This window comes from Pomacea canaliculata, linkage group LG1 (assembly GCF_003073045.1).
Source record: "Pomacea canaliculata isolate SZHN2017 linkage group LG1, ASM307304v1, whole genome shotgun sequence".
Classification (NCBI taxonomy): Eukaryota; Metazoa; Mollusca; class Gastropoda; order Architaenioglossa; family Ampullariidae; genus Pomacea; species Pomacea canaliculata.
In genome coordinates, this window is record NC_037590.1 from 6,142,075 (window position 1) to 6,166,446 (window position 24,372).

At 36.4% G+C, this 24,372-nt stretch overlaps 2 protein-coding genes across 8 annotated transcripts in view; both read left to right on the forward strand.

The window, feature by feature from the left end:
- Positions 1 to 6,227, forward strand: part of LOC112564344 (protein white-like) — an 18,769-nt gene extending 12,542 nt beyond the window's left edge. The window contains exons 13-20 of the mRNA XM_025239078.1: positions 170 to 301; positions 599 to 691; positions 1,065 to 1,122; positions 1,611 to 1,688; positions 2,322 to 2,427; positions 2,709 to 2,809; positions 3,070 to 3,158; positions 3,289 to 6,227. Coding sequence (XP_025094863.1) covers positions 170 to 301; positions 599 to 691; positions 1,065 to 1,122; positions 1,611 to 1,688; positions 2,322 to 2,427; positions 2,709 to 2,809; positions 3,070 to 3,158; positions 3,289 to 3,393 — 762 coding nt within the window. The 3' untranslated portion in view covers positions 3,394 to 6,227. The remainder of the gene's footprint in view (positions 1 to 169; positions 302 to 598; positions 692 to 1,064; positions 1,123 to 1,610; positions 1,689 to 2,321; positions 2,428 to 2,708; positions 2,810 to 3,069; positions 3,159 to 3,288) is intronic.
- LOC112564348 (protein white-like) lies at positions 5,215 to 23,591 on the forward strand. Of its 7 annotated transcripts, none has more exons than XM_025239129.1 (20): positions 5,215 to 5,336; positions 9,744 to 10,023; positions 10,323 to 10,371; positions 10,834 to 11,020; positions 11,602 to 11,673; positions 12,111 to 12,209; positions 12,421 to 12,587; positions 12,945 to 13,016; positions 13,319 to 13,421; positions 13,809 to 13,901; positions 14,628 to 14,656; positions 14,973 to 15,078; positions 15,492 to 15,623; positions 15,841 to 15,933; positions 16,106 to 16,163; positions 17,233 to 17,310; positions 17,985 to 18,090; positions 19,460 to 19,560; positions 20,944 to 21,038; positions 21,986 to 23,591. In XM_025239129.1, exons 2-20 carry the CDS (start codon positions 9,771 to 9,773, stop codon positions 22,088 to 22,090), a joined length of 1,998 nt encoding a protein of 665 aa, XP_025094914.1. In that variant the 5' UTR covers positions 5,215 to 5,336; positions 9,744 to 9,770; the 3' UTR covers positions 22,091 to 23,591. The 7 variants fall into 7 exon arrangements, with proteins under 7 accessions (XP_025094914.1, XP_025094922.1, XP_025094876.1 ...); XM_025239137.1 differs by having other exon boundaries at positions 5,228 to 5,336; positions 9,711 to 10,023; XM_025239091.1 differs by lacking the exon at positions 5,215 to 5,336 and adding an exon at positions 5,647 to 5,785.
- Positions 23,592 to 24,372: the final 781 nt, after the last annotated feature.

A 24,372-nucleotide genomic window follows, 5' to 3' on the forward strand; every position in this document is an offset into this window, starting at 1 on the left:
ACTCATGAGTTTTCTTGGCCGTTGGCCATTGCTCGTTAATTTTAGTTTAATGTACATGACATTATTACGGTAAGATTTTGTTATCAAGTTTCTTTTTGTGTGATGATGATGATAACAACAACAACGACGACGACGACGACGATGATGATGATGATGATTTGTTTTCTAGGTCGTGGCTGTGGCCCTGGGACTTATCTACCTACGACTTACTTACGACCAGAAAGGAGTCATGAACATTAATGGCGCTATGTATGTTCTCATCCTAAACCTCTCGTTCAACAGCATGTTCTCTGTTGTCAACGTAAGTACACCCAGCTCTCATTAAATTAAAAATGTAAATATTTTAGAAAAAATACTGTCGCTGCCATTAGTACTCGTCATGCAGTACATCGGGATTTAAATACATCATTTTACAATAAATTATCCTCATTTACAGCTCTGACACTAACTCTTAAGATGTAACTACTTGAATTGGGTTACAGAAAATAAAACATTTGATTTACCATAATTTATAGACTTTGACAGCAAAGTTATATCTAAATACTTGTGCTTTAGGTAGGTCAGACATTTGCTAAAAATCTTGAAATTTGTTTCACAGTCCTTTCCGAGTGAAGTGCCTATCTTCCTTCGAGAATATGGATCCGGACTGTACAGGGTCGATGTCTACTTCCTGTCTAAAATTCTGGCAGAGGTATGTTTTTATTTAATTTGTAAATTTTATGTAAATGTATACATAAACAAGGCCACAAAACTATTTTATAGATCTGTTCTAGAAACATAACTGTATTATTTCTTTACCATATTCCCATTTTAATAGTCATGGTCTTTATGGTTACATTAGTCATCAATAGGGTAAAATTCACAGAAGTTGTGACAAGAGTGATCATCCAAAAATTATCCAAAGCATTTTCTACTGTGGATGCTTTTCTGAACACCAAAAGCAACTGTATCTTTCAGTTTAGCAAACATATCTCTTTTAGAGGTAGTCTAGTAAATCTCTCATAAAGAAGGACATGCAGAATAATCTGACCCTAAATCCATTCTTTTCATATTTTTCCCATCAGCTACCAACCTTTATCGTGTTTCCACTGATGTACATCACCGTTGACTACTGGATGATGGGTAGGATGACATCATTCATGTGCCCCTTATGCAAAGTTCTTTCTACTGTTGGTGTTGTTATTTGTACCTCTGCTCTTATCGATGTCTCTGTCTCCCCTATCATCTATGCCTTTCTCTTTATCTGTTTGCTGTTATCTGTTTCTATTCCTTTCATCAAGTTTTTGCGACAGTCCCTAACCTTACATTTCTGACTTCGTGTATTCATTCACTTTATTCACATTTTCTACTGTTCATGTCGAAATCTTTGTCTTTTATTTCTGCTTTTGTCCGTGCTTGTGTCTGCCTTTAATCATTACCTCGTTCTTTGTGTGTTCCGGTTTCTTATGGTTACCACGAACTTTGTCTCTTCTCTTGCCTCTCTGCTTATCTGTATATATTCATTCAGTGCTGCTATGTTCGTGCATTTTCTTTCTCGTTGTATCCTGAGCGAGAACAGACTGTCGTTTGTTTCTAAGGTTAATCTTATTCTCTCATGTTCGCTGCTTTAGGACTTTATGGAACAGGAGAGGCATACATCATCAATGCAGCTGCCATCGTCCTCGTCGCCAATGTTGCTGTCTCTTTTGGTGAATATTTACTTTTTTGTACATGGGCACAAAACCTCATTTTCCAAATAAAATGTCTTTTTGCACACTTGCTAGTAATAATTTCGGATGGTTTCATGAATATTTCGGGTAGTAAGCAGTGGATAATTTGTTATTTCTTTATTTCGTTGTCTTCCTTATAAAAACTTCTGTTTCAAAGTACAAATGTTATTCTGTCCGTCTTTCCCTAACCCTCAAAATCTCTTCTTTTTCTAATTCCCTAGACTTTCACCAGCCTTTGTTCTATAGAAGTACTTCGCTGCTTTTCTTAATGTCTTAGATGTAAGTGATAATAAGGGACATCATTCTAAAGGTACAGTGACAGCCCCATTGGCATGCAAATCGTTTTTGACTCGGTGTTACTCTTTCGAAAGTCGCATCAGCAGCTGGGCATGCCAAGCGAAGCAGACGACAGTACCAGATACGAAAGATGTACTGTTTTTCTAACTTTGTCATTTCGTCGTATTTCAAATGTTTTACACGTGATAAACAGTTTTTATTTACACTTATTTGTCTTTTTTGCCAGGCTGTGAACACTACAAGCTCTAATGCAATTATTTCTGATTATTTACTGCAATTAATTACTGGAGTGTTGTCGTACTTTCTGCTTTGTAGGCTACGTCATCTCAACGGTTTCCCCTAACGTCAACGTGGGCTTGGCCCTCGCGCCACCCATGATGATACCATTGCTTCTGTTCGGTGGCTTCTTCCTCAATGATGAGTAAGTCACTTTCTCGCAGCTTGACATCTAACCGTCTCCCTCTGTTCCCCATGACCAACCATAACAATTTTCATCAGATTCTTCTGAAGTACACTTCACCTCTATAATATTGCATTTAAAATTGTTCTTTACTACATTTGTAGTCTGCATTGCCAAACGAGAATAAAATAATAATTGTGTAAAGTTTGCTGTTTTTACAAGAAACTAGAAATATTTTGGATGGAATGGGATCAAATGATTACAATGAAGATGAAGTTGTCATTTTATTTTATTTTTGACAGGTCTATACCCGTCTACTTCATCTGGCTGAAGTACCTATCTTGGTTTAAGTATGCAAATGAGCTGGTTGTTGTGAACCAATGGAAAAACGTTGATTCCCTAAGTACGTACTATCAATAAAACTCTTGGCCTTGGACTTAGCAAGTATTCCCGTGTACCAATATTCTGAATGTCGGGAATAATAAATAGTATTTCTACATTTATAAAAGGATGAAGCGAATATAGTATGTGCGGAGTTTCATGGTAAGGTCACTTACATAATACAGGCAGTGACTGCATACCAAAAACATATTAATGTTTTATTTGTGTTTAATATACCAAAGGGAAATGAAGCTGAAACACTTTGTGTCTAATTTATTTCAGGCTGTGACAGTGGCAACAGTACCATCATGGCCAATAAATGTCTGTATAGAAACGGAACAGACGTTCTAACCTATCTGAGTTACTCAAAGGTGAGATGTGACGGTGGTGGTGGTGATAATGATGAAGATGACTCTGTCTTTAAAGATGTTTGCTCAATACAACTCTCGCTGCTCTTTGTTTCAGCACATCTCCTTAAAACAACTCTGGTCTCTTTTTCAGAACGATATGTCACTGAACGTGGGTCTACTTTTCGCCCTCCTCGTAGGATACCGTCTGCTGGCCTTCGTGATCCTCCTCATCCGCGCCCGTCTGTCAAGGTCGTGAGCCAGTTTGTCAAAGTCGTGAGCCAGTTTGTCAAGGTCGTGAGCCACTCAAACTCACGAGTCAGCTCGCGCAGCGCGAGAACGCACAGACTTCCACAAGCGACGTCACACAAGTCGAACGTTTCTCCACAGACTGTGTGGCAAAGACAGTGGTATGAACAAATACTCCACAGCTGTGGTATGGACTGTCATATGAACCTCAGATTTTTGTGTCATACCTTCGAATAGTTATATGTCACGGATGTAAAGTTCCAGACACAAACACAAGTTCAAGGAATCTGTAACCTGTAAGGAATGTAACGGTTGATCAGCAAACTGTGACAAGGAATACATTTTATTTGAAATACAGATTTGTTACCGTTTCATCCCCCCTCTCTCTCTACACAAGACCTGATCATCACTTGACTTTGACAATGACAATGACAATGACAAACTTTATTTGTCCCAGTAGGCAATTTGAACATGGGGCGGTGCTCTGGTCACGAAGGTAAAGGTTAGAAATAAAATAAGAAATAGTGCGTTGCAAGGTTCAGCGTTAAAGGATGTCAACATGAAAAATAGTAGCAAATGAAAAAAGAAGGCAAGTAATAATTATAGATATAATATTTTAAAAAACAAACAAACTTACATCAACAATAATAATGTTCACACCAACATCACACACACCACTGACATTCATATGAGGTTGAGCAACTGGACAGAGACCGTTTAGAGTACAGTTCTTTTACGGTTAGAGTATCGAGGCAGTAATGACATCCTAGTAACAATATTATTATATTCCATATGTTCGTGTGGGAGTGGGGCCCGTGGGGGTGGTAAGCGTATTAAGCAGAATATGTAGTCATCGTGTCTGTATTAGAAAAAGAATGTCTGGTTCTTGGAAGACTTTATATGATCAAATGTGATCTGGTGGACTTATTGGCATGCCATTTCTTTCTTTTTTTTTTTTTTTTTTTTTTTTCTTTTTTTAAGCACTGCTCTCCATATTTTTGTGATCATATAACAGAAAGGCGATTTTTTTTCATCAGTTTAAACATTTTAGGAAATGTGTCGTGTACATTACTGTGTTTTTTGCCATGCCAGCAGCAAATGCTATCTCCCTGCTAGAGACAGAAATCATACATTAAAATGTTTAGGAACAAAAAAAGGGTTATATAATAACAACAAACATCCTAAACAGTAAAAGTCAACATAAGAAGCAAGAATAACAGAAAATGGTAGATAACAGGTAAAAGAGGGGTGTTGTGAATTAAAATGCCGCAAAAACCAGAATCTAACAAAAGATAATACCTTCAAACTGATGGTAAAGCCCTATCCTCTTTAAAAAGGAAAAAAAATAACCTTCGATGGGATAATTTGATTTTAGCTTTGACGACAGACGTCGACAATGGTGTCGATACACTACTGTACGTATGATGTGCTTCGATCAGCGAAGTCTCTGCATTTAATAACAATAAGAAAAAAAAGCCTAAGTATAAGTTCACAATAAAATGATGATAAACTCTTTAATTTAAAAGACTGTTTAAAGAGAAAATTCACTTTATTTGTAAGATTCGTTCTCTGCAGCACGTTGCCAAGCGGCCTTCTTTTGTTTAGTAAAATGGTGACTAACCTTATTCGCATAGTTCTATTTAAAAAAAGGCAGCTGAGTTTGCTTATCTTTTTTGTTCGAATAACTTTATATGTCTCTTTGGGTAATATTTGATGCTAATATGTACTGGTTTCACATGTGATGGATTCGTCTTTTGGGTTTGGAACGATTTGACTTTTTTTGTGTTGGGACGAAATGGACCTAGCTGGGACGACTTGACTTGCTGTGGGGCGAAACGGTAAGGGCGACATGACCTAGAATCGGCCCTTCTCACTGATACGGAACGGGTTATAAGTGTGCGCCAGGCTTTGAACGACGATGCTCTAACGAATAGTTTCTCATGAGAAAAACAGGTAAATGCCAAACAATCTGTATCCCGAAAATTTTAAATGGTAACTATGACCTACAGGTCACGTACGTACTCGTGTTCTCGATCACCCGCTCGATCGCTTTTCTGTTCGTTGTGTAACAAGGGCATGGGGTCGAGGATAAATCAACATCTCAGCCAGCAGTAACAATATCATCACAGCAGAAAATACTCCTTGTTAAGTTATCATCGTTGAAAATGGTCGGAAATACATTATAACGGATTTGCGTTCAATTGACATATTTCGGTGATGATCGAGTATATATAGTGCAGGCGACCTCTTGCCTGGTACATAAGTGGTATAAATAGTGCTTGGCGCGTCGGTTCAACTTTATTTGAGAAGCTGCCTACATTCAACTGTGGGACGCTTATGTAAAATCTGTGCCTGTCCTCCCCACTGCACGGCAAGTACAGCAGCTTCTGGAGCAGCTTGAGGTATAAAGAATGATTGAAGAAGTAGAGTATATTCATATATTTTGCATATTTTTAAAGTCTATATTGAGATTATTTTTGTTCTTGCCTTCTTACAATTTTGATCATTAAGTGTTGTAAACAATGTAATAAAATTATCAGTATAATCTCTTAGATTTGCACTTATATCAGAGCAAGTCATAAACTGTTTATCATGCTGTTGTTTATATCTTATATCACATGTCCAGTGGGGCAATAACACATATTGCCTTTCCCAAATACATATGACCCAGATGTAGAGTTCAACAGCCTGGGTGACCTATATACTTTGTTATAATTTTTTGCAAGTACAAACAAACTTGTTCAAATATCCATGAGTTCAGATACCCACACACTGACATTGTAGAAACAAACATCATACTTCTGTTCATTCTGGAATCCATAAAAGGTGGCTTATGAAACAGAATAATTGTCTGTTGTACAAGGCCAGTAAAATGCCAATGGAATGACATGTCATCAACCCATTTTCTGCTATGTCCGATAATGTTTGCTTTGATTTATTTGAAGCTGTAAGAGAAGTGAAAGCCAGGTTAGTTTTGATTTTAATAGTTAATAATAATGAGGATTTATATAATAATAAATGCAAAATTTGTAAAGCGCACATTCACACTCCTAAGGAGCATGCTCTTATCACCTATTAACATGACATGGACAGCATATGAGGAACAGGAAAACAAACGAATAACACATGAACTAAGAAAGAATAAACAACAGTACTTATGATGAATACAAACAAGTAAAAAAATGCAAAGAGGAACCCAAACACAAGAACTGAGAGTATATACTGCATTTCAAAAGATTTGCTCATAGCCCTTTCCTTAAATCATACATAGACTAAATCATCAACAACGATGTAGATTCTACCATAAATCTATTCATGCACATTACACATACACACAGTACAAAACATACATGTGCACAGTACAACACATACTGTAACATGCACACAGTGAAAGGCAACCATGATAATCTCTTGCTTTTAGTTAACTGTAGACATTTTTCCAGATGTCCCTGATAGATTGTTTATTTAAGACAGACTTAAACAACCTAGCAACACTTCTGTCTTTATTTTTACTTTTCTGGTGTTTTATATATTTGTTCACTTTATCTTTTTCTTCTTTTTTTTTTTTTGTGTGTTTTTTTTTGCTTTTTTGCGCAATGAGCATTTTCTGAATGGATACCTGCATTACAAACAGACATCATCATCATCATCATCATAGATGACAGTCCATGACCTCCTGAATCGACTTGAAGAAGAAAGTCATACTTTAGTACAACTTCTTCAGACAAAGACAGCAGTGATACGAATCAGGGGAATGACATATAAACAATATGAAACGGTGACAGCTTCTTGCAGAGGCAAAGGTATAATACAGCATCATCTGGATGTTAGATGGAGTGGCTAGGAAAAAAGGAAAATCTGCAGGCACTAGATGGATGGGTTTCTCCTGAGCAGGTACTGTGACTGGCAGATGTACCTGATGTGGCACACCCTCTTCTACTGCCATTTCATGGCAGCCTTCTTAACCTGCTATTGGTAGAGTACCTGATGACATCAGGTTTGGTGATGCTGGTCATTTTGAAAGTCACTCAGACACACCAAAGAAATGCCTGTTCAGCAGGAAAAGCACATAGAAAATATGCTTTAAATGCCGAATTGGCCTTTTGGATCAGCACTGATCAATGTTTTTCATGGCATTCAGTAGCGTGTGACAGACTAATCAAAAACTGAAACTCAATGAAAATATTCCAGTGATCTGTACATGAATGTTTGCAAGTGTGTTATATATATATACATTATATTAATGCGCTTTTATAAACTTTTCAGCTGGTGACCACTTCAGAAAAAGAAATGTAGTGGCATCAAATGTTTGTTTTTTATTTTCTTGTTAATTTGTTGAAGTTTACACTCTTAACGGAATATTTGTCTACAGGACTAGGGAAACAAAAACGTATAGTCTCTGGAGATATGCACTCAGTGTTTATATATAGGTCACCGGTCATTTCACATCAAGTCAAATCGCCCCACAAATGTCCATTTCGTCCCAACACCGAAAAGTGAAATCGTCCCAAGCCCAAAATACGAATCGATCACCGATTAAACAAGTAGCTGTTAACATCAAATATTACCAAAAGTCATACATTGTTCGAACAATATAGGTATGCAAGCTCAGATTTATTAAACAGAGCCATGAGAATGAATTCAGCCATCATTTTGCTAAACAAACATGGCCGCTTGTTGATACACATGCAGAGAACGAATCTCATAGTGGCGAATAAACTTGCTTTTTCTCTTTCAACTTTCGTTTAAATAAAAGATGTTATCGTCATTTTATTGTTAACTTGTATTTTGACGTTTTTTGCCGATTATTATTTCATGCAGAGACGTCGCTGATCGATGCTGGCGCGATTTGACGGGAGTGAAAATGACCGCCCCCATTCAGAACGCTTACCTCTCTCTCCCACGCTCACTTGAAGCGTTTGTTCTAAAAATCACCTAAGAAAATAGCATATTGATTTTGTATTCATTTCAGGAGGTGTGTTGGCGATCGCAAAAAAAAATTTCACAAGAAAAGTCCAAGAATAAGGGTTAATTGTGATTTTAATCGCCACCATATCTGACTGATTAGCAATGAGATGCCAAAACTCAGTTTCAACAAGTTGACATTACTAAAACAGTAGCAACATCTAAGTAATTTTATCCTTTGATCAACATTTTTTTGTAACAATGTTAATGATGCTATTTCAGAAGCCAATGACCATATCAAAAGGACGGCACGTACAGAACATAAGAACACATATTGTTATCACTGCTTGATGTAGCTTAGTATCCTGTGCAGTGTTTTGTACCTAAAAGTTATCAAACACATCAGACGCGTAAAATGATAGTATACTGCCCTTTGCACTACCAGAGACCGGCAGAGTACGTAGAAAGAATGACAGTATTTATTATCTTCAAATACTTGTCCCTTTCAGATTTCTACTGAGCACATTTACACTGCTTATGATGCAGTTGAGAGACTATAGTAGAGATATAGTAGGACATAAAAGTTGCACAGTTGATTTCTACCTAATTGTGTTTTGTGTGTTTTCTGTGTGACAATGTGAGTAAGAGTTTATAATATTTCTTGTTTTCTGTGTGACAATGTAGGAGTGTACTATATTTTTTGTATGTGCTTCTTTGTATCTGTCTTCCACACATTGAAATTTAACGTAATCATGGATATGTCAGTGTATCTGCATGTGGAAGTGTGTGTCTATATAAACATGCAAGAGTGGGAAATGTTTCATGCCTATTTGTACTTACTGATCAGCTAAGAACTACAGGACTTACGGGTGAATTTGCTTGACTTTAAAAAATAATAATAAAACACATAATTCATCTGTAATATGTTGGACTCTGAATGTTCCCTTTGAAACTGTCTTTAGTCATTCTTGTTTGATCTCCTATTGATACATTCATGATGGGAGAAAAGCAATCTCCATAATCTGCTAACTGCTAATGTATGCTAGTTTCCTACTAATGGTAGATACATTATGAGCAGTATTTTACTGTTACGGGAGAAGCAACCAAGTGGTTAGAGCACTGGTATGTGAACCTGGAAATGTAAATGGTTTGATATCTGGCACAGCAAACTATTCCCAGTCAACCCAGCTGTGAGGAATGAGTACCTGGCTCTATAGAAGGCTGGGGAAGGAAAAGCAATGAGAGAGAGGAGACAGACACCATCCCCACCACCATCATCATTATTGTTGTCATTTCCAGTTTTTGCACAATCTTAAGTTGCCTGGCAGTCATTTTAAGAAGCAGGTCTCTGACATACTGAACTTGCTTGTGTACATGTGTGAAAAGCAAATTGTGTCAGTATCTTTTTTGTTGTTGTTACACAAACTTCTTAATCTTTTGGTTCTGCCTGTGTAGTAGCCAATACCAACAACACCAGGAATTATGGATGACATCAGTGAGAGGGATCCCTTACTTGGTTCCCATAAATCTTCCTCTGGACCTTCTCATAGTTCTTATCAGCCAGACATTGCCCAGTCCCAGTTTGGGGGATCCAGCATGTCAGATGTGCACATTCCAGTTATTCTATCATGGCAGAATGTAAATGTCTTTGTTAAAGAGAAGAAGAAAAAGCAGGCAACGATGCCAGAGTTGCCACTTAACACTGACAACGGCCGGAAACAGATAATCAAAAATAGTAAGGTGTTTCTAACCATTACAAATATGTTTTTTAACCTCAAAACTCAAAAGTTAGCTGATCCTATGTTTTTTTTCCATGTTTCTCTCAGTTTATTGATGAGCTGCGTGTTATTGAATCAGTTTGTGAAGTTAGTGCCTTTTCCTTTAAGAGTAAAATATTTACCTGTCTCTCTCTATAAACTGCAATAAAATTTACTTACAAACCATTACATATAACTTTTATGTCATTATTTTTTAATTATATATTGATTTTGATAATGTTTTGAAAACACGTTGAAATATTTACTTTCTTTTCAGTATCTGGTGTGGTGAAATCAGGCACTCTTGTTGCAATCATGGGTGCAAGGTAAGCTGTACATTTCTAAATTCAAAAAATAAGAATAAAATTTTTTTAAAAATATGCCTATGATACATCTTCTCTATGGTAACTTTTTTGGTTCCAATCTTTTACACTTATTTGAATAGGTAAAAGTTTGCTATGGTTTAGGGGCAATGAACTGTAAGTAGTTCACAATCTCTAGAGCATGAGATCAGTGTGAGCTAACACTCCTTTCCTTCTGCTCTCTATATCTTAAATTAGGATATCCACATGCTTGGGGAGCAGGTTTTGGTCTCTTTTGGGGTTTACCTCAGAGTAGCCTTTCACTGAGGAACTGAGGGTATTAACTATAAAACCTCAGTATTTTCCTTGAGACCTGACTCTGAGGAAGAGCATGATGTTATGTGCCAAAGTTTTAAAAAAACAGTTTCTTTAGGTGCTTGTTTTGTTGCATATTTTTAATAACATATTTTTGTTTTCTGTCTTAAGTGGTGCAGGAAAGTCTACTTTAATGAATGTTCTGACCAACCGCAACCTTAGAGATTATGAGGTGCAAGGAGAGTCCATGTCAATGGTACAGCTGTTGGAAATGCCAATTCGCAACATTTCAGCTTATGTTCAGCAGGATGATTTGTTTATCACCACTTTGACTGTTCGTGAGACACTCATTTTCAGGGTGAGACGTCACTTAGTACATTGGACCTGGACTATTCAGAGTGTAATTCTGACTGATTTGGAAAGTATAGTAGCTTGGAGCTGTTTAGTTGTTCCTTATGTATCTCCTGTATCACATTGTTTTAGGGTAATGCTTCAAAAAGGGGGAAACGCCATGCATTTTATTTCACGTTGTTAGCATGTATTCCTATGCAAGCAATAGCAAATATTTTAAGAAGAGGAATAAAAATGTATAAATGAAGAAAAATGTTATGCAGAAGTATATTCAGTGGAGTTAAATAGGCCCTTTCAACAGTTAAGCATGTATTTTGACCTAGGTGATGTTGCTATTTCTGGTACACAGTAAAATTTGTTCTTTTCTTTTTATAGACTGCAAAGACAGTAGGGTGGGGTGCATGTAGAGAGACTGCCTGCATGAAGGATGTTGATAGAGGATTGGTGATAGAGTGGAGTGAGAGGTGGTAAGGATTCATTGAGTGTGCATTATAATGCTAAACATTATGATTATAACATCATTGTGATTGATATTTGTTTGTTTAGTGTCTTTATAAACATGCATTCTATTTTTTGTTATTCTTTTAGGCTTTGCTGAGGATGGACAAAAGCATAAATAAGCAAGCCCGACTTCGGAGAGTGGAAGAAGTAATTCAAGAGGTACATTTGTGTGGCTTCTATAGGTCTTCTACTTGTTGAGACATAATCTAAGGGAGAAAGAGGGTGGAATCAGGAAGGGGAGACAATTTTCACCCCAATATGAAGTAAGCCAGGTGGAAAAGTGGCCACACAAGGCCAGTGTATGGCAAACTAGCTCACCATTATTAAGAAATTATTTGTTTAGTATGTTGTAGTTTGAAAGTCAGTGTTATACCAAACAGCTCAGTCTAAACTTCCTAAATTACTGCATGGTATCACTGCTAAATCTATGTTTACAGCCTGCTTATTATAAGCAGTATTGTTTTGGCCTTTTTTTTTATTATTAAAGCTGTACTTTATTCTTATTGGTTAGAGGAGAATGCTAGTCACAGTGTTTGAGGCAACACTAATTGGAAAACTTCTTGGGTTGAATAGTGTTTGTTCCTTCTTTCTCACAGATGGGTCTCATCAAGTGTGCAGATACTCAGATAGGCCTGTCAGAGACCAAAAAAGGAATATCAGGAGGTGAAAAAAAGAGGCTTTCTTTTGCTTGTGAGGTAAGGACCATGGTATCTCACTGGCTGCTAGGCAACATTCTATATCAGAGATATAATTTTTAAAAAGTTTAAAATGTACATTTATTTAAATAATGCTTCTAAATAGTATTTTAGTTGTGCCACTGCTTCTGACATAGCATGTAGGCACCTGCAGATGTTTGAACAATGATTTTTATCAGTACTGGGATTCACACATTTTCATATATTTTAGATGCTGACCAATCCACCTCTGTTATTTTGTGATGAACCTACATCAGGGCTGGATTCCTTTATGGCCCAGAACATTGTACAGACATTGCAGAACATGGCTGAAAAAAAGAGGACAATCCTATGCACAATACATCAGCCATCTTCTGAAATCTTTGCCATGTTTAATCAGTGAGTGTACATGAGTGTATAGCAGATCTGAACCTGTAAAAATTTATGCTGGAACTTATTAAGGAAGCTCAACTTTTTGACAGCACACATCTGCCATGTCAGCAAAAGTCAATTCTGAATCACACTGAATTCTAATTTTCACTGCATAATATAGGCCACGTATTGTATGCTTACATTTAAACAAGCATATGCACATGCACACACACTGCAGAATTTAAGTTGATTGCATATGCACATAAAATTTCTTTTTGTTTTCTTGAGATGTACAGACTACAGAGTAATCCACTTGCATGTTAAAATTTCGTCTGTCTGGGCAGTTGACTCTAAAGACATTTTTCCCTTGTTCTTTCAATTCAGGATTCTTCTGTTGGCTGAAGGTCGCGTTGCATTCATGGGTTCCAGCAAGCAAGCTGTTGAATTTTTTAATGGGTGTGTTAAAATTTATTACTGTTTTTGAAGTAATGCTGCTGCTTCTGCTTGTGGTGCTGGTGGTGGAGGAGGAGGAGGTGAAAAGTGTCATTTCATATTTGTTTAGCACATAGTTCTTTAGCAAGTTGAGGACATGCCAATTTGTACTTAGATTATTTGTACAATGTATATTAATCGCATATTTTAAATAACTGAAAGTAAATGTTGCACCTTTTTTACATATTAGAGGCATCAATAAACACAGAAAGGGAAAAATATAGCTTAATCTTGTGGCTCTTGAAACATTTATCTGATATATGCAGGTTGAACTACATTTGCCCAACAAATTTTAACCCTGCAGACTTTTACATCATGACACTAGCCATTGTGCCAGGCAGAGAGGAAGAATGTCGCCAGAAAGTTCATGTGTGTATTACTTAGATCATCCTTCAATATGTGTTCAGTGTTTGGTACATGTGTGTGCATTGGTTGAATGGGAATTCCATGTGAAAGAATGTAGTATGGATAACCTTTTGGGGACAATAACAATTATTAAAGATCATCATTTTAAAATAAATTGTTAGATGTGCTTGTTATTCAAACTTCAAATTAGCTGTAGATTAAAACTTAAGAAAATCAGTTTAATGTTTATTTTTCAGCAAATCTTGGAAAGGTAGTATTTAACTTATTTAGTACAGGTGTATCAGCATAATTGAAATATGAAGACGTTTGCCTCAGATGGGGAAATCTTTAGGCTTCAGAGAAGCCAAGTGATTTAAAAGACAGACAATTAACAAGCCCTATTACTTGCAGGCAATTTGTGATGCTTTCACGGACACTAAAGAGGCCTACCAAATCAGAGGGGATATCCAAAGAATTTCATCACATGCAACAAGAGATGAGTTGGTGAGTTTGGAATGTAAAGATTGTATAATAAGTGAACAGCAACAAAGGACATAGAACCAACGACTTTGTACAAAACAAGATTGCCACACTCATTGAGCACCAGCAACCTCTATTTTCAACAGTCAAGCAACCTAAGCCGATCTTTTCTGGCCATGTGACCCATCATGGCACCTTGTCGAAGACTATCCTCCAAGGTACCTTGGAGGGTGCACAAGGCCGTGGAGGCCAAAGAAAGAACTGGCTTACAAACGTCAAAGACTGGACTGGACGTCCTGTACAGGACCTGCTCACTATTGCCCACAATAGGCAAGAGTGGCATGCCCTGTCTGCTGCCGCATCTATCCATGTGATCCCTCCAACAACAGGTGCCTGTCAAGGACAACTGACTGACTGAAACCAACCATAATTCTGTATCATATAATAAGATTCTCAAAGACTATCATGATAACAAAATCAATAGTTATTTTTCTTCCTTTTCTATTTCTTCATTGTTGGGATGAGCAAGTTAGGTAATGTTTATCAGCTTTAAATAATGTATAAAAAATCAAGATCTCTTGAAAAGAATTGGACTCCATTATGTAATTTTGCCAGAGGAGATGAGCATGATAACTGAACATGTGATTTTCACAGCTTGACAAATGCACAGTGTGGGTTAAGTATCCTACAGTTTCTTTTTCACTTTTAGTTCTATTTCTATTTTGTTTTTATATTTCTTTTCTGATATAGATAAACAGTGCCTTTAGCAACACATCAAGGTAAGCAAATTTTGATTCCTGGAACATAGTGGTAGTGTTAGGTCAGTATTGCTGCACCACATTCAAACAATATGTCTATTTTCCATTTATTTTCTTCTCAAAGGTCATCATATGAGGGGAAGCAACTTTTGCCTTCTTAAGACTCTCACAAGTTGATTTCATGTTTTAAATAGTAAGTCTTAATGATCTCTTATGCATTTAAAATTGAAAGCTAGTAACCATGAACAAGTCATAGGTCCAGAGAAGGAGCCATTTACTTTTCAGCAGAATCTATTCTACATAAACTCAGGATTTTGTGTTCCCTTTTTTCCTAAAGGTATGAAGCCAGCTGGGTTCGTCAGTTTTTTTGCATCTTGTGGCGAAGCTGGCTCTCTCTCATCCGAAATACAATGCTCTTTCGTGTGCGTGTGATACAAACCATGGTAAGCACTTCTGTATTATTCTTCAAGTATAAGCCCATATATGCCTTTAGAGAAATTAAAAAATGCCATGTAGATGGCAGGCTTGTACCTTAAATGACATCATCCAGGATTTAGGACCTGGAAATTTTTTTTAATGAAAATGGTGTTAGATTGTGTTTAATATAAAAGTAAAAGGGAATTGAATGTAGGTTTGTAACTCATATAAAAAAAAAGTTTCTTAGCTTCTTTTCGAGTGGGTATTTTTTGGTGTGCTTCAGAGTTTCTTTGTATTCGTCTGTGCAAGTATAGGTGGGTGGACGAGTGAATACATGATTGTTGTGTACTGTATTGGTGAAAGATAAGATGTATATATGTTTCTCTTTGCCTTCAAACTGCATTTCAAGGATATATATATATACAATTACTGGTTTCAGTTTGTAGCAGTCATTCTTGGCTTGATATATCTGCGAATAAAGTATGACCAGAGAGGTGTCATGAACATCAATGGTGCCATCTTTCTTTTAATCACCAATGCATCATTTACCAGTTTGTTTGCTGTTGTTAATGTAAGTATTTATGGGTTCTTTATTTATGAATTTGTATATTAAATGTTGAGTGTAAATTAAGGGCAGATACAAGAAGAAAGGGAAATGGGAGTGTGTGTTGCTTGCGCATATTTTGTGTGTGTGTGTACATGTGCAGGTACATACCTGTATGCATTTGCATATCGGTGTACTCATTTTTATCACCTATACCCTTAAACTTTTTCTTTTATTCATGCAGTCATTCCCAAATGAGATGCCCATATTTCTGAGAGAGTATGGGTCAGGCCTCTACAGAACGGATGTCTATTACCTCGCCAAAAACTTGGCAGAGGTAAGCAAGACCTAAATGCATTATTAATTTCTAGATGGTGCAGCTTAATCTGTTAGACTCAAAAACAGCAAAATGCAACATTTCCAGCCTCTTTTTTTAATATAATCGTACTTCTAATTTCCATGCAGTAGTTTATTTACTCATTGAAAATTGTTTGTTTGTTTTTCTTAAGCTACCTACATTTCTTCTTCTTCCTATGATTTTGATATCTATTGACTACTGGATGATGGGTAAGATTACTTATTCTAATTCAGCTAATGATCTCTTCCATTAACTCTCTGAAAAGTAATCTAGAGTTTAATAAGTTAGTAAACTATCTTTCCAGACAGATTTTCATTTACTCTCTTCTTTCCGTAATTTCCAGAGGAATTATTAAATCTGTATTGTTATTTAGCAAACATAAAATTGTCCTAGGTTATATTTGCTCTTTATAGGGATTGTGTTTTCACAATTTTTTAAAGCTTGTAAATGTCATGTATTTTATTCCTACACATCAATCTCCAAAGTAGATAAAAAGAAATTTATACCATTTGTGATCTATGTGGATGCTAATAATAGTACTCTTACTGATCAAAATGACCATCAACTTCTAGACAGAGTTGCTTGTTCTTATATATATATATTGTTTCACACATATGACTTTCAACAAGAAAAGTGTGCAGATTTCATTCCCCAAAATTTTGATTGTAAAGACATTTATCGTACACCAACATTAAAACTCTGAATAATGTGATATTCCAAACTGCCACGGTGCAGAAAATTTGTCCATGGTAATCACTAAAATGATGAAGATGTGTAGATCATGGCAAACTACGCTTATCTCCATTCTATATATTCTGTGATTTCCTGATGGTCTAGAGATAATGATTGTGCAATTATATACTAATAATATTTTAAATAATAAATTTATGTGGCCTATTCTTAAAATGCTTCTATGCCTGGAGTTACAGACCATAATGAATTAGATTTTCAGCAGTTTTAGGGCTTTTCAAGAAACAGAACAGATAACAGTAATAATAATTAAATGTTAATATAACATAGACATGCAATATGCAATTGTCAAAGAAACAAGAACTTCAGAGCTGATAATTATGGCCATTAGGCATAATTCAAGTGTTAATGTAGGAATTTAGACATGCTAAGAATATCATTACTTCATGACCTAATGAATAGAATAAAGATAATTACTCATTTTTGAGGAGGAAGAATCTTGCAATAAACTAAATCCAACAAATTTGGTAACAGCTTCAAGCTATTTCAGATCTGATGGATTTTAATGACTTTTTTCTCCTCCTTCAGGTCTGTATGAATCCGGTGAGGCTTTTCTTATTGCTGCTGGGGTAGTTGTCCTTCTTTCCAATGTTGCTGTGTCATTTGGTAAGCCAGTAAATATGTGAATTGCAGTACTTGGAGAAAATTTAACTTGACCCACTTTCTGGGAGTTTCTGCTTTATTAGTGTTTGTGATTGCATTTTTTGTATCATTTATATTTTAGATCATGACTGAGGGGTTGGTTATTAATTACTAGTTTCATGGAGCTGAAGTGTCTAAAAAAGTCATGGAAAATTTAAAGTTTTTAAAGCTTCAGACGGCATGGGAATTTCAAGGGCTTGTCTCCCCACACTCAGATCTCCTCCCTCTCACTGCCTTACCTTCCCCAACCCTCTGTGAAGTCAGGTACCCATTGTCAGCAGCTGGGTCAACTGGGTTAAGCTCACTGCACCACATAGATATCAAACTGGCATGCCTTCAGCTATCACTGCAATGTATGAGGAAAACGTTTGTAACAGTCATGGATCATTTTTACATTGGTAACAGATACCAATTCCAAAGTAGGTCTGGAAAATGTGAACGGTCTGAAAAATGTCTGGAATTTCTTTCTGTTCAACCTGCATGAACCCTCTTTTTGTGCTTGTATTTTTATTTCATACAAATCAGCTAGAACCTTTAAACACATCCTCACTACGTGTAAACCTGGTCTTGTTTTGTGGTTTTATCATGATACACTTGAAATCCACTTTCAGACATCTTTGTTTCATCTGATGTTGCAGGCTATGTCATTTCAACCCTGGCTGGAGATGTCAACATTGCACTTGCTGTTGCTCCACCACTTTTGATTCCATTCATGATGTTTGGGGGATTCTTTCTAAATAATGAGTTAGTTTCTCTATTACAATAAATGATTTAGGGACACTGCAATCACTTGAAGTGAACTACATCCCATTTTTCTGTTTGAATACTGATATAAACAACAGCCTAGCCCCTCAAAAAGGATGATAATTCCTGAGCTAGGGTCTGCACAGTACTAGGAATACGTAGCCATGAACATACTCTGAAATTTTTTTTTGAAATGGTGTGATGTTTAAGTTCTTTATCAATGGGCCAGTCATTTTGCTTCAGTCCTATCACCCCACAGCCTGAGTCAAATCATCCCACCTATGTCCATTTCATCCCTGGTAATTTTGTCCCAGCACTGAAAAGTCAAATCATTCCAGGCCTGAAAGATGAATCAATCACCGATAACACAAGTACCTATTAACATCAAACATTACCAAAAGATCCTTATGTTGTTTGAACAATAAAGATACGCAAGTTCAGATGCTATTTTAAACGAAGCCATGTTAATAAGTTTAGCCACCATTTTACTCAACAAAAATGGCCGCTAGCCAGTGCATATGCAGAGATCATATCTTACAAAGGCGAAATAAATGGCTTGATTTTTCTCTATAAAAAAATCTTTGAAATGAAAGATTTTGCTATCATTTTATTGTTAACTTGTATTTTGACTTTTTTTGCCTATTATTATTATATTCAGAGGTGTTGCTGTTCAAGTACTTATTTAGCTTGAGGCACATATTATGGCAGTGCACCAACACCACTGTCGTCAGTTGTGAAATCCACTTCAAAATAAAATGTTAAAAAATCTGCTATATAAATCTTCATGATAATTATTATTATTATTATTATTTTATAGTCATGCTGCATTGTAAACTGTCCCAGCTCAAAAGGTGACAAATATACTCTTAATGCTGGCTGTCAATTTAGTCTAGAGTTTATTTTGCCAGTCGTTTGTTATTATTTAGTTGGAGACTCATCTTAGAGACATCGCTACTCGGATAGTCTTTTAGCCATCTCTGTCATTTAGCAAGCCCACATTGTGATGGCGTGAAAGACTTTCATCCTTATGCAGTCAGGTGGCCAACTACCCGTGAACCCCATATTACTGACCTGCCAAGGTGTCAAAGATAATCACCATCAATAGTAAGCAACACCTGTGATGCCATGGAGCTGTGACTCTCTTTGAAAATCCATTCATCTTTTGGGCCTGGGACAATTGGACTTTTCAATGCTCGGACAAAATAGGCATAGCTGGGATGATTTGACTCAGGCTATGGAGCAATATGACAGGCAAAATGATCTTGGGCCAGTGAACTTTATCAGCATGAAATATTGTTAAGATATGGCCGCCATCTCAGGAAATTTCTCAATGTCAAACTGTTATATATTTTGCTGTTTGCATAAACAGTTCAGTACCTGTGTACTTCATCTGGTTAAAATACCTGTCCTGGTTCAAGTATGCAAACGAAGTCCTTGCAGTCAACCAGTGGGAAAACGTGAACCAGATAGGTAAGATGTATAAGCAGAAATACAGTTAAATAATATAAAGAAATGCATATTATAGTTCTTTTGAAAAATAAGAGTTGAGGATTGTTACTGGACATGACTGTTGAAATATCTGTTTAGTGGGGATAATGGATGGGGGAATACACCGATGTTGTATGTTTAGTTTATTCCTTGTTGCTCCTTGAGGAGCATAGGGCTGCAACACCCCGCCAGTGGACCCGGTTTTGGGCAGCCCCCCTCAGTTGGGCTCATGTGGTTCCAACATCATTTGCCTCTCTCTCTCTACTGTTCTTTTCCAAGATTGCTTTGGTCTCCCAACTCTCTTCTTCTCCTGAGGGTTCCAGTCAAGTGCCTGCCTGGAAATGGTGTCAGCTGGTTTGCGCAGTGTATGTCCTATCCAGCCCTATTTGCACTTTTTGATGCCTTGGCTAGTGGCATTCTAGAGGGTTCTTTTCCACAGGCTACTGTTGGAGATCTTTTCAGGCCATCTTATTCCAAGAATATGGCATATGCATCGGTTGGTAAAGGTCTGGACCTTTTGTTGATGGTGTTTGTCACTCTCCAGGTTTCAGAACCATACATTAGGGCTGCTTTCACATTGATGTTGAAGATGCAGATCTTACTGTGGAAGGATAATGCTTGGGAGTTCCAGATGGGGCGTAGGCTATTGAAAACATGCCTGGCCTTGTTGATGTGGCTTTTGATGTCATCGTCCCCTCCACCATTCTTTTTGACAATGCTTCCCCAGATACACAAAGTGATCAGTTTCCAGGATATTCTCTCCTTGAAGGTGGATTGGGAGTTCCTTCTTGTTGTTAGATCTCATCACTTCAGACTTCTTTCTATTGACCTTTAAGCCAGTCTTCTCTACTAGCTCGCTCAGTTTGGTTTGTGCATGATGCTGCCAATGAGATAGGAGACTGATGTCATCTGCCATGAAGAACTTCAGCTTAATCTTGAAGACTGCTACTAGGAGCTGGTGGTCTGAAGCAACATCTGCACCTCTTCTCACTCGGACATCTTGGAGGCTCCTCCTCTTTTGAGTAACTGTTATATGGTTAATCTGGTTTTCCATCTGGCCATCAGGGGAAGTCCAAGTTGTCTTATGTATATTTCTGTGTGGAAACAAAGTGCCTCCTGTCATGTGGTCATTGAAAGCACAGAAGTCTGTGAAGAGCTCCCCATTTTCATTGCAGGTGCTGATGCCATGTCTTCCCATGATGAGTTTCCTGTTAGTGTTATCTCCCACTTTGGCATTTAGGTCTGCCACAGATGTATGTATGCGGTTATAGTTACCCAAGAAGACTTCACGGCAGTTGTCTTTAGTTTAAGCAGGTGCTCCTTTCACTTGCAGTTACTTTAACTTTGACATTTTCTTTTGTCCAGAATGTGACACTAACACAACAGTTCCCTCACCAGCCCCCAACAGGTGCTTGTATCTCACAGGAAGTGATGTTCTAAGCTACCTTAGTTTTAATGCTGTAAGTACACCTTACTGTGGTTGTTGAAGCAATATATTATATGAATTAAAATATTAATTGTAAGCTGTTTTAATTTTATTCTCAACTCTGCTGTCCTTTTATCAATCCTCACACATCATTTAACTCTAATGATAACTGGAAGTGTTTAAGCAGGCTTCTATATACCCTCTTTAATGTGTAAGTTTCTTCACAATTGCAATGGGGGCATTTTAACAAGGCAGTAGATAAATTGCTGTAACGCTGCTTGTAGTAGTTTATGTTTGTAACTCCTAGCCTAAACCTTATAAATGAATTTCTAATTGCAAAATGTTTAATGTCAATTAAGTAAGTACTTAGCACTAAAGAGTTACATTTTGTGTTTATGTGTCCAAAATACAAAGATCTACAACAGCTTACATTCCTGAAAAATTCTGTGTATCCTTCTTAGTTTCATTTATCCATTTTATTTGTAACTGTCTAAAATTAATCCAAAATGTTGCCTACTTTCTCTATAAAGCACTACAGTTCAGGTAGAACAAATGATTTGCAAATTACTGGTATTGTTAATGACAAATTAATGTATGTTGTAACTACATTTATGTATTATTTAAGTGCACATTGTTTATGTATTTTGTACTTGATTCCATTGCCCACTCTCCCAAGATCGGTTATGAGCACAAGTCTACCAAATAAAAGAAATTGCCATTGTCAGTGTATTTAATGTGTTACATGTGTAACTACATGATGGTATGTTTGCTGCATACAGAACTTTCTTGTCTCCTTAAAAATATATGTGTATGTGTGTGTAAAAGAGAGAGAGCGGTTTTGGTTACATATGAAAAAAAAATCATGGTTTTTTTTACAGCTATTAGGTAGCAAAATCTCAGTCTGTGAACATAAAATGTGATTTACCATTTTATTCCTGTAGGTCTGTAGGCTAGTAAGAATATTGTCTCTTTTTACTTCAGGATAATGACTGGCTGAATCTTGGACTGTTGTTTGCACTGATGGCAGCTTTCCGTACGCTGTCCTTCATCCTCCTCCTTGTTCGAGCACGTATGTCAAAGTCATGAGATGCTGTGATCTCTTGTAGTAATGATCTAATGTCAGATTTTTGTTTATCTACAATATCTGCACCCATTTATCCCTTTCCATATGCAGTTGCACAAATGATATTACAAAGAAGAACCTTCACTGAAACCTGAATTCTGATTCTGAACCATCTCTATATTACTTGTATAACTTAGCTCAGAATAAAATGTATTTATATTTTGAGATGTATGAGGCACTTTAATGTTTTCTTCCTGAAACAAGTGTGTAACATTTTGGATAAAATATCTATTTTTTTTCTAAGGATTAGTTTTCAATTCTGGCAAACTCAGCTGATATGTACTTTATTTGTCTCAATACTCATTTACACTGAGCTGTGTGAATGAAATATAATACAGAAGCCAATGAAAAAAATTAATGATGTAGGTGAAGTGCGACAAAAATCCATGAATATTTTGAATGAAACAGTTACCTATGCTATGCCGTGAATACTAAAAACAAATTAATTTAAGGAGTGCTAGGCCATCCTTTCTGCAGCCTGGATCTTCTTTTGGACTGAAATGTTCAAAAGAAAATATTTTACTAGAAGCTTTTTATAATTGTTTATATCCAATGCACAAATTCACAAAATAGCAATTAAAGTTATGTTGGTGTGTTTACTCTATTGCCACTGATATCACAGACTATTATATGTAGCTCTGCATCTTGAGTGTTATAGTTGTTGTTTTGTTTTTTGTTTTGTTTTGTTTGTTTTTTTTTGGGGGGGGTTGTTTTTCTAAGTGTGTGAGAGAGAGTGAGCAATTCGAGAGCTGTTTAAAGCAATATTGTGCATCCACTTTCTGCACGAAGTTATTCACTCAGAATATTTTGTTATCATATTGTTTGATGTTACTAATAGTGTAGTAGTCAAAATGTTTCATGAAATATACTCATTACTTTGTTGTTTGAAGCCTTTTGGGCATATTGATTTACCATAAATATATACATGCAGCTTTCAATATCTAATCTTACAAATTTTGCATTGCTTTTTTATTTTATTTATTTATATTTTTATCCTGTTATTTTTCATCTTTTGTTTATGGCAATAATCAGATTTGTTAGGCATAGCTGCTAATATCATTAGCTGGCTTTTATATAAGACTTTTATTTGTAACTAATATTGATGGTCTGTACATATTTGGTATTGCACACAATGCTTTTTAGCAGCCTGAAGACAAATTAAAGCATGTAATAAAAATTTTAATATAGGTGACATTTACAATAATATATTTTGAGATATTGCTTATTATTTTTTGTCAGTTGTATGTCTTGATAATGCTACATTATACGATGTTTACATCATTTCAATTTTTGTACAACATTTATGTCTTTTTATGCCAAATTATGTTGAAGACAGCTATAAAAAACAAAAGAAGTTACTTTTATGCTATCTTTGAGGCCCCTGCATTTTATCCACTAGTCAGTGCTAAAATGTGGTATTCTAATGGCGATGTGTTTGAAATAATAAATATGTTTCTCAAATGAGTAATTTTATTTGTAATTATTAAATTAGTTTAGTCACTGCATGTGTGTGGCCATGTTTATTTTCATGTGTTTGTGTGCATCCTTCACATTTCCTTTAGCTTTTATAATTTTATATAGCTTTCAATCTTTCCTGCAAATACCTCTGAAGAAAGAAAATGAAATCTCCGGAGTAAGCTATCTATAATCAGATTGCTGGCACATGCAGTCGATCGACTGCATGCTTTCTAGAATGTGCTACTTGCAAAATTCCAAAAGCATTCACACCTAATTGTCTGTATATTTTTTAACATTATCTGAGGCATGCATTAAGAAGTAATAATTTTGGGAGTGTGGAGATAAAATCACTGTCACAAGAGGTATAGACTGTGTTCTTCAATTTTTTGATTATTAATTTTCGTCGGCTACAGTGATTTTAGTCCAAAAAGTTAAATTTGTGTATGTAACAATCACGCAATTGTTGTGACCTGGCCATTTCTCGCACTCAGTGATTCATCAATAATCAGCAGGCTTTATTTCTACTAGCCGTTAGGGCACCGCCTTGGCCGTAAAATCTTACCACCAAATTCCGCTGCTCCTCCTATAATTATTATTCCCCTTCACACAATGAGAATTGCTGAGTCGAAATGTGAACGATCACCCTCAGGAAGCAGCAAACAAATTGCAGCAACTATTATAAATTTAACACCTATATTTCAAGCAGTAATCAAAGAGAACGATGACATTTCATTGGCACATACCGATCACAAAGATCGAGTCGATCTGCCCCAGTCTCTCGATCGAG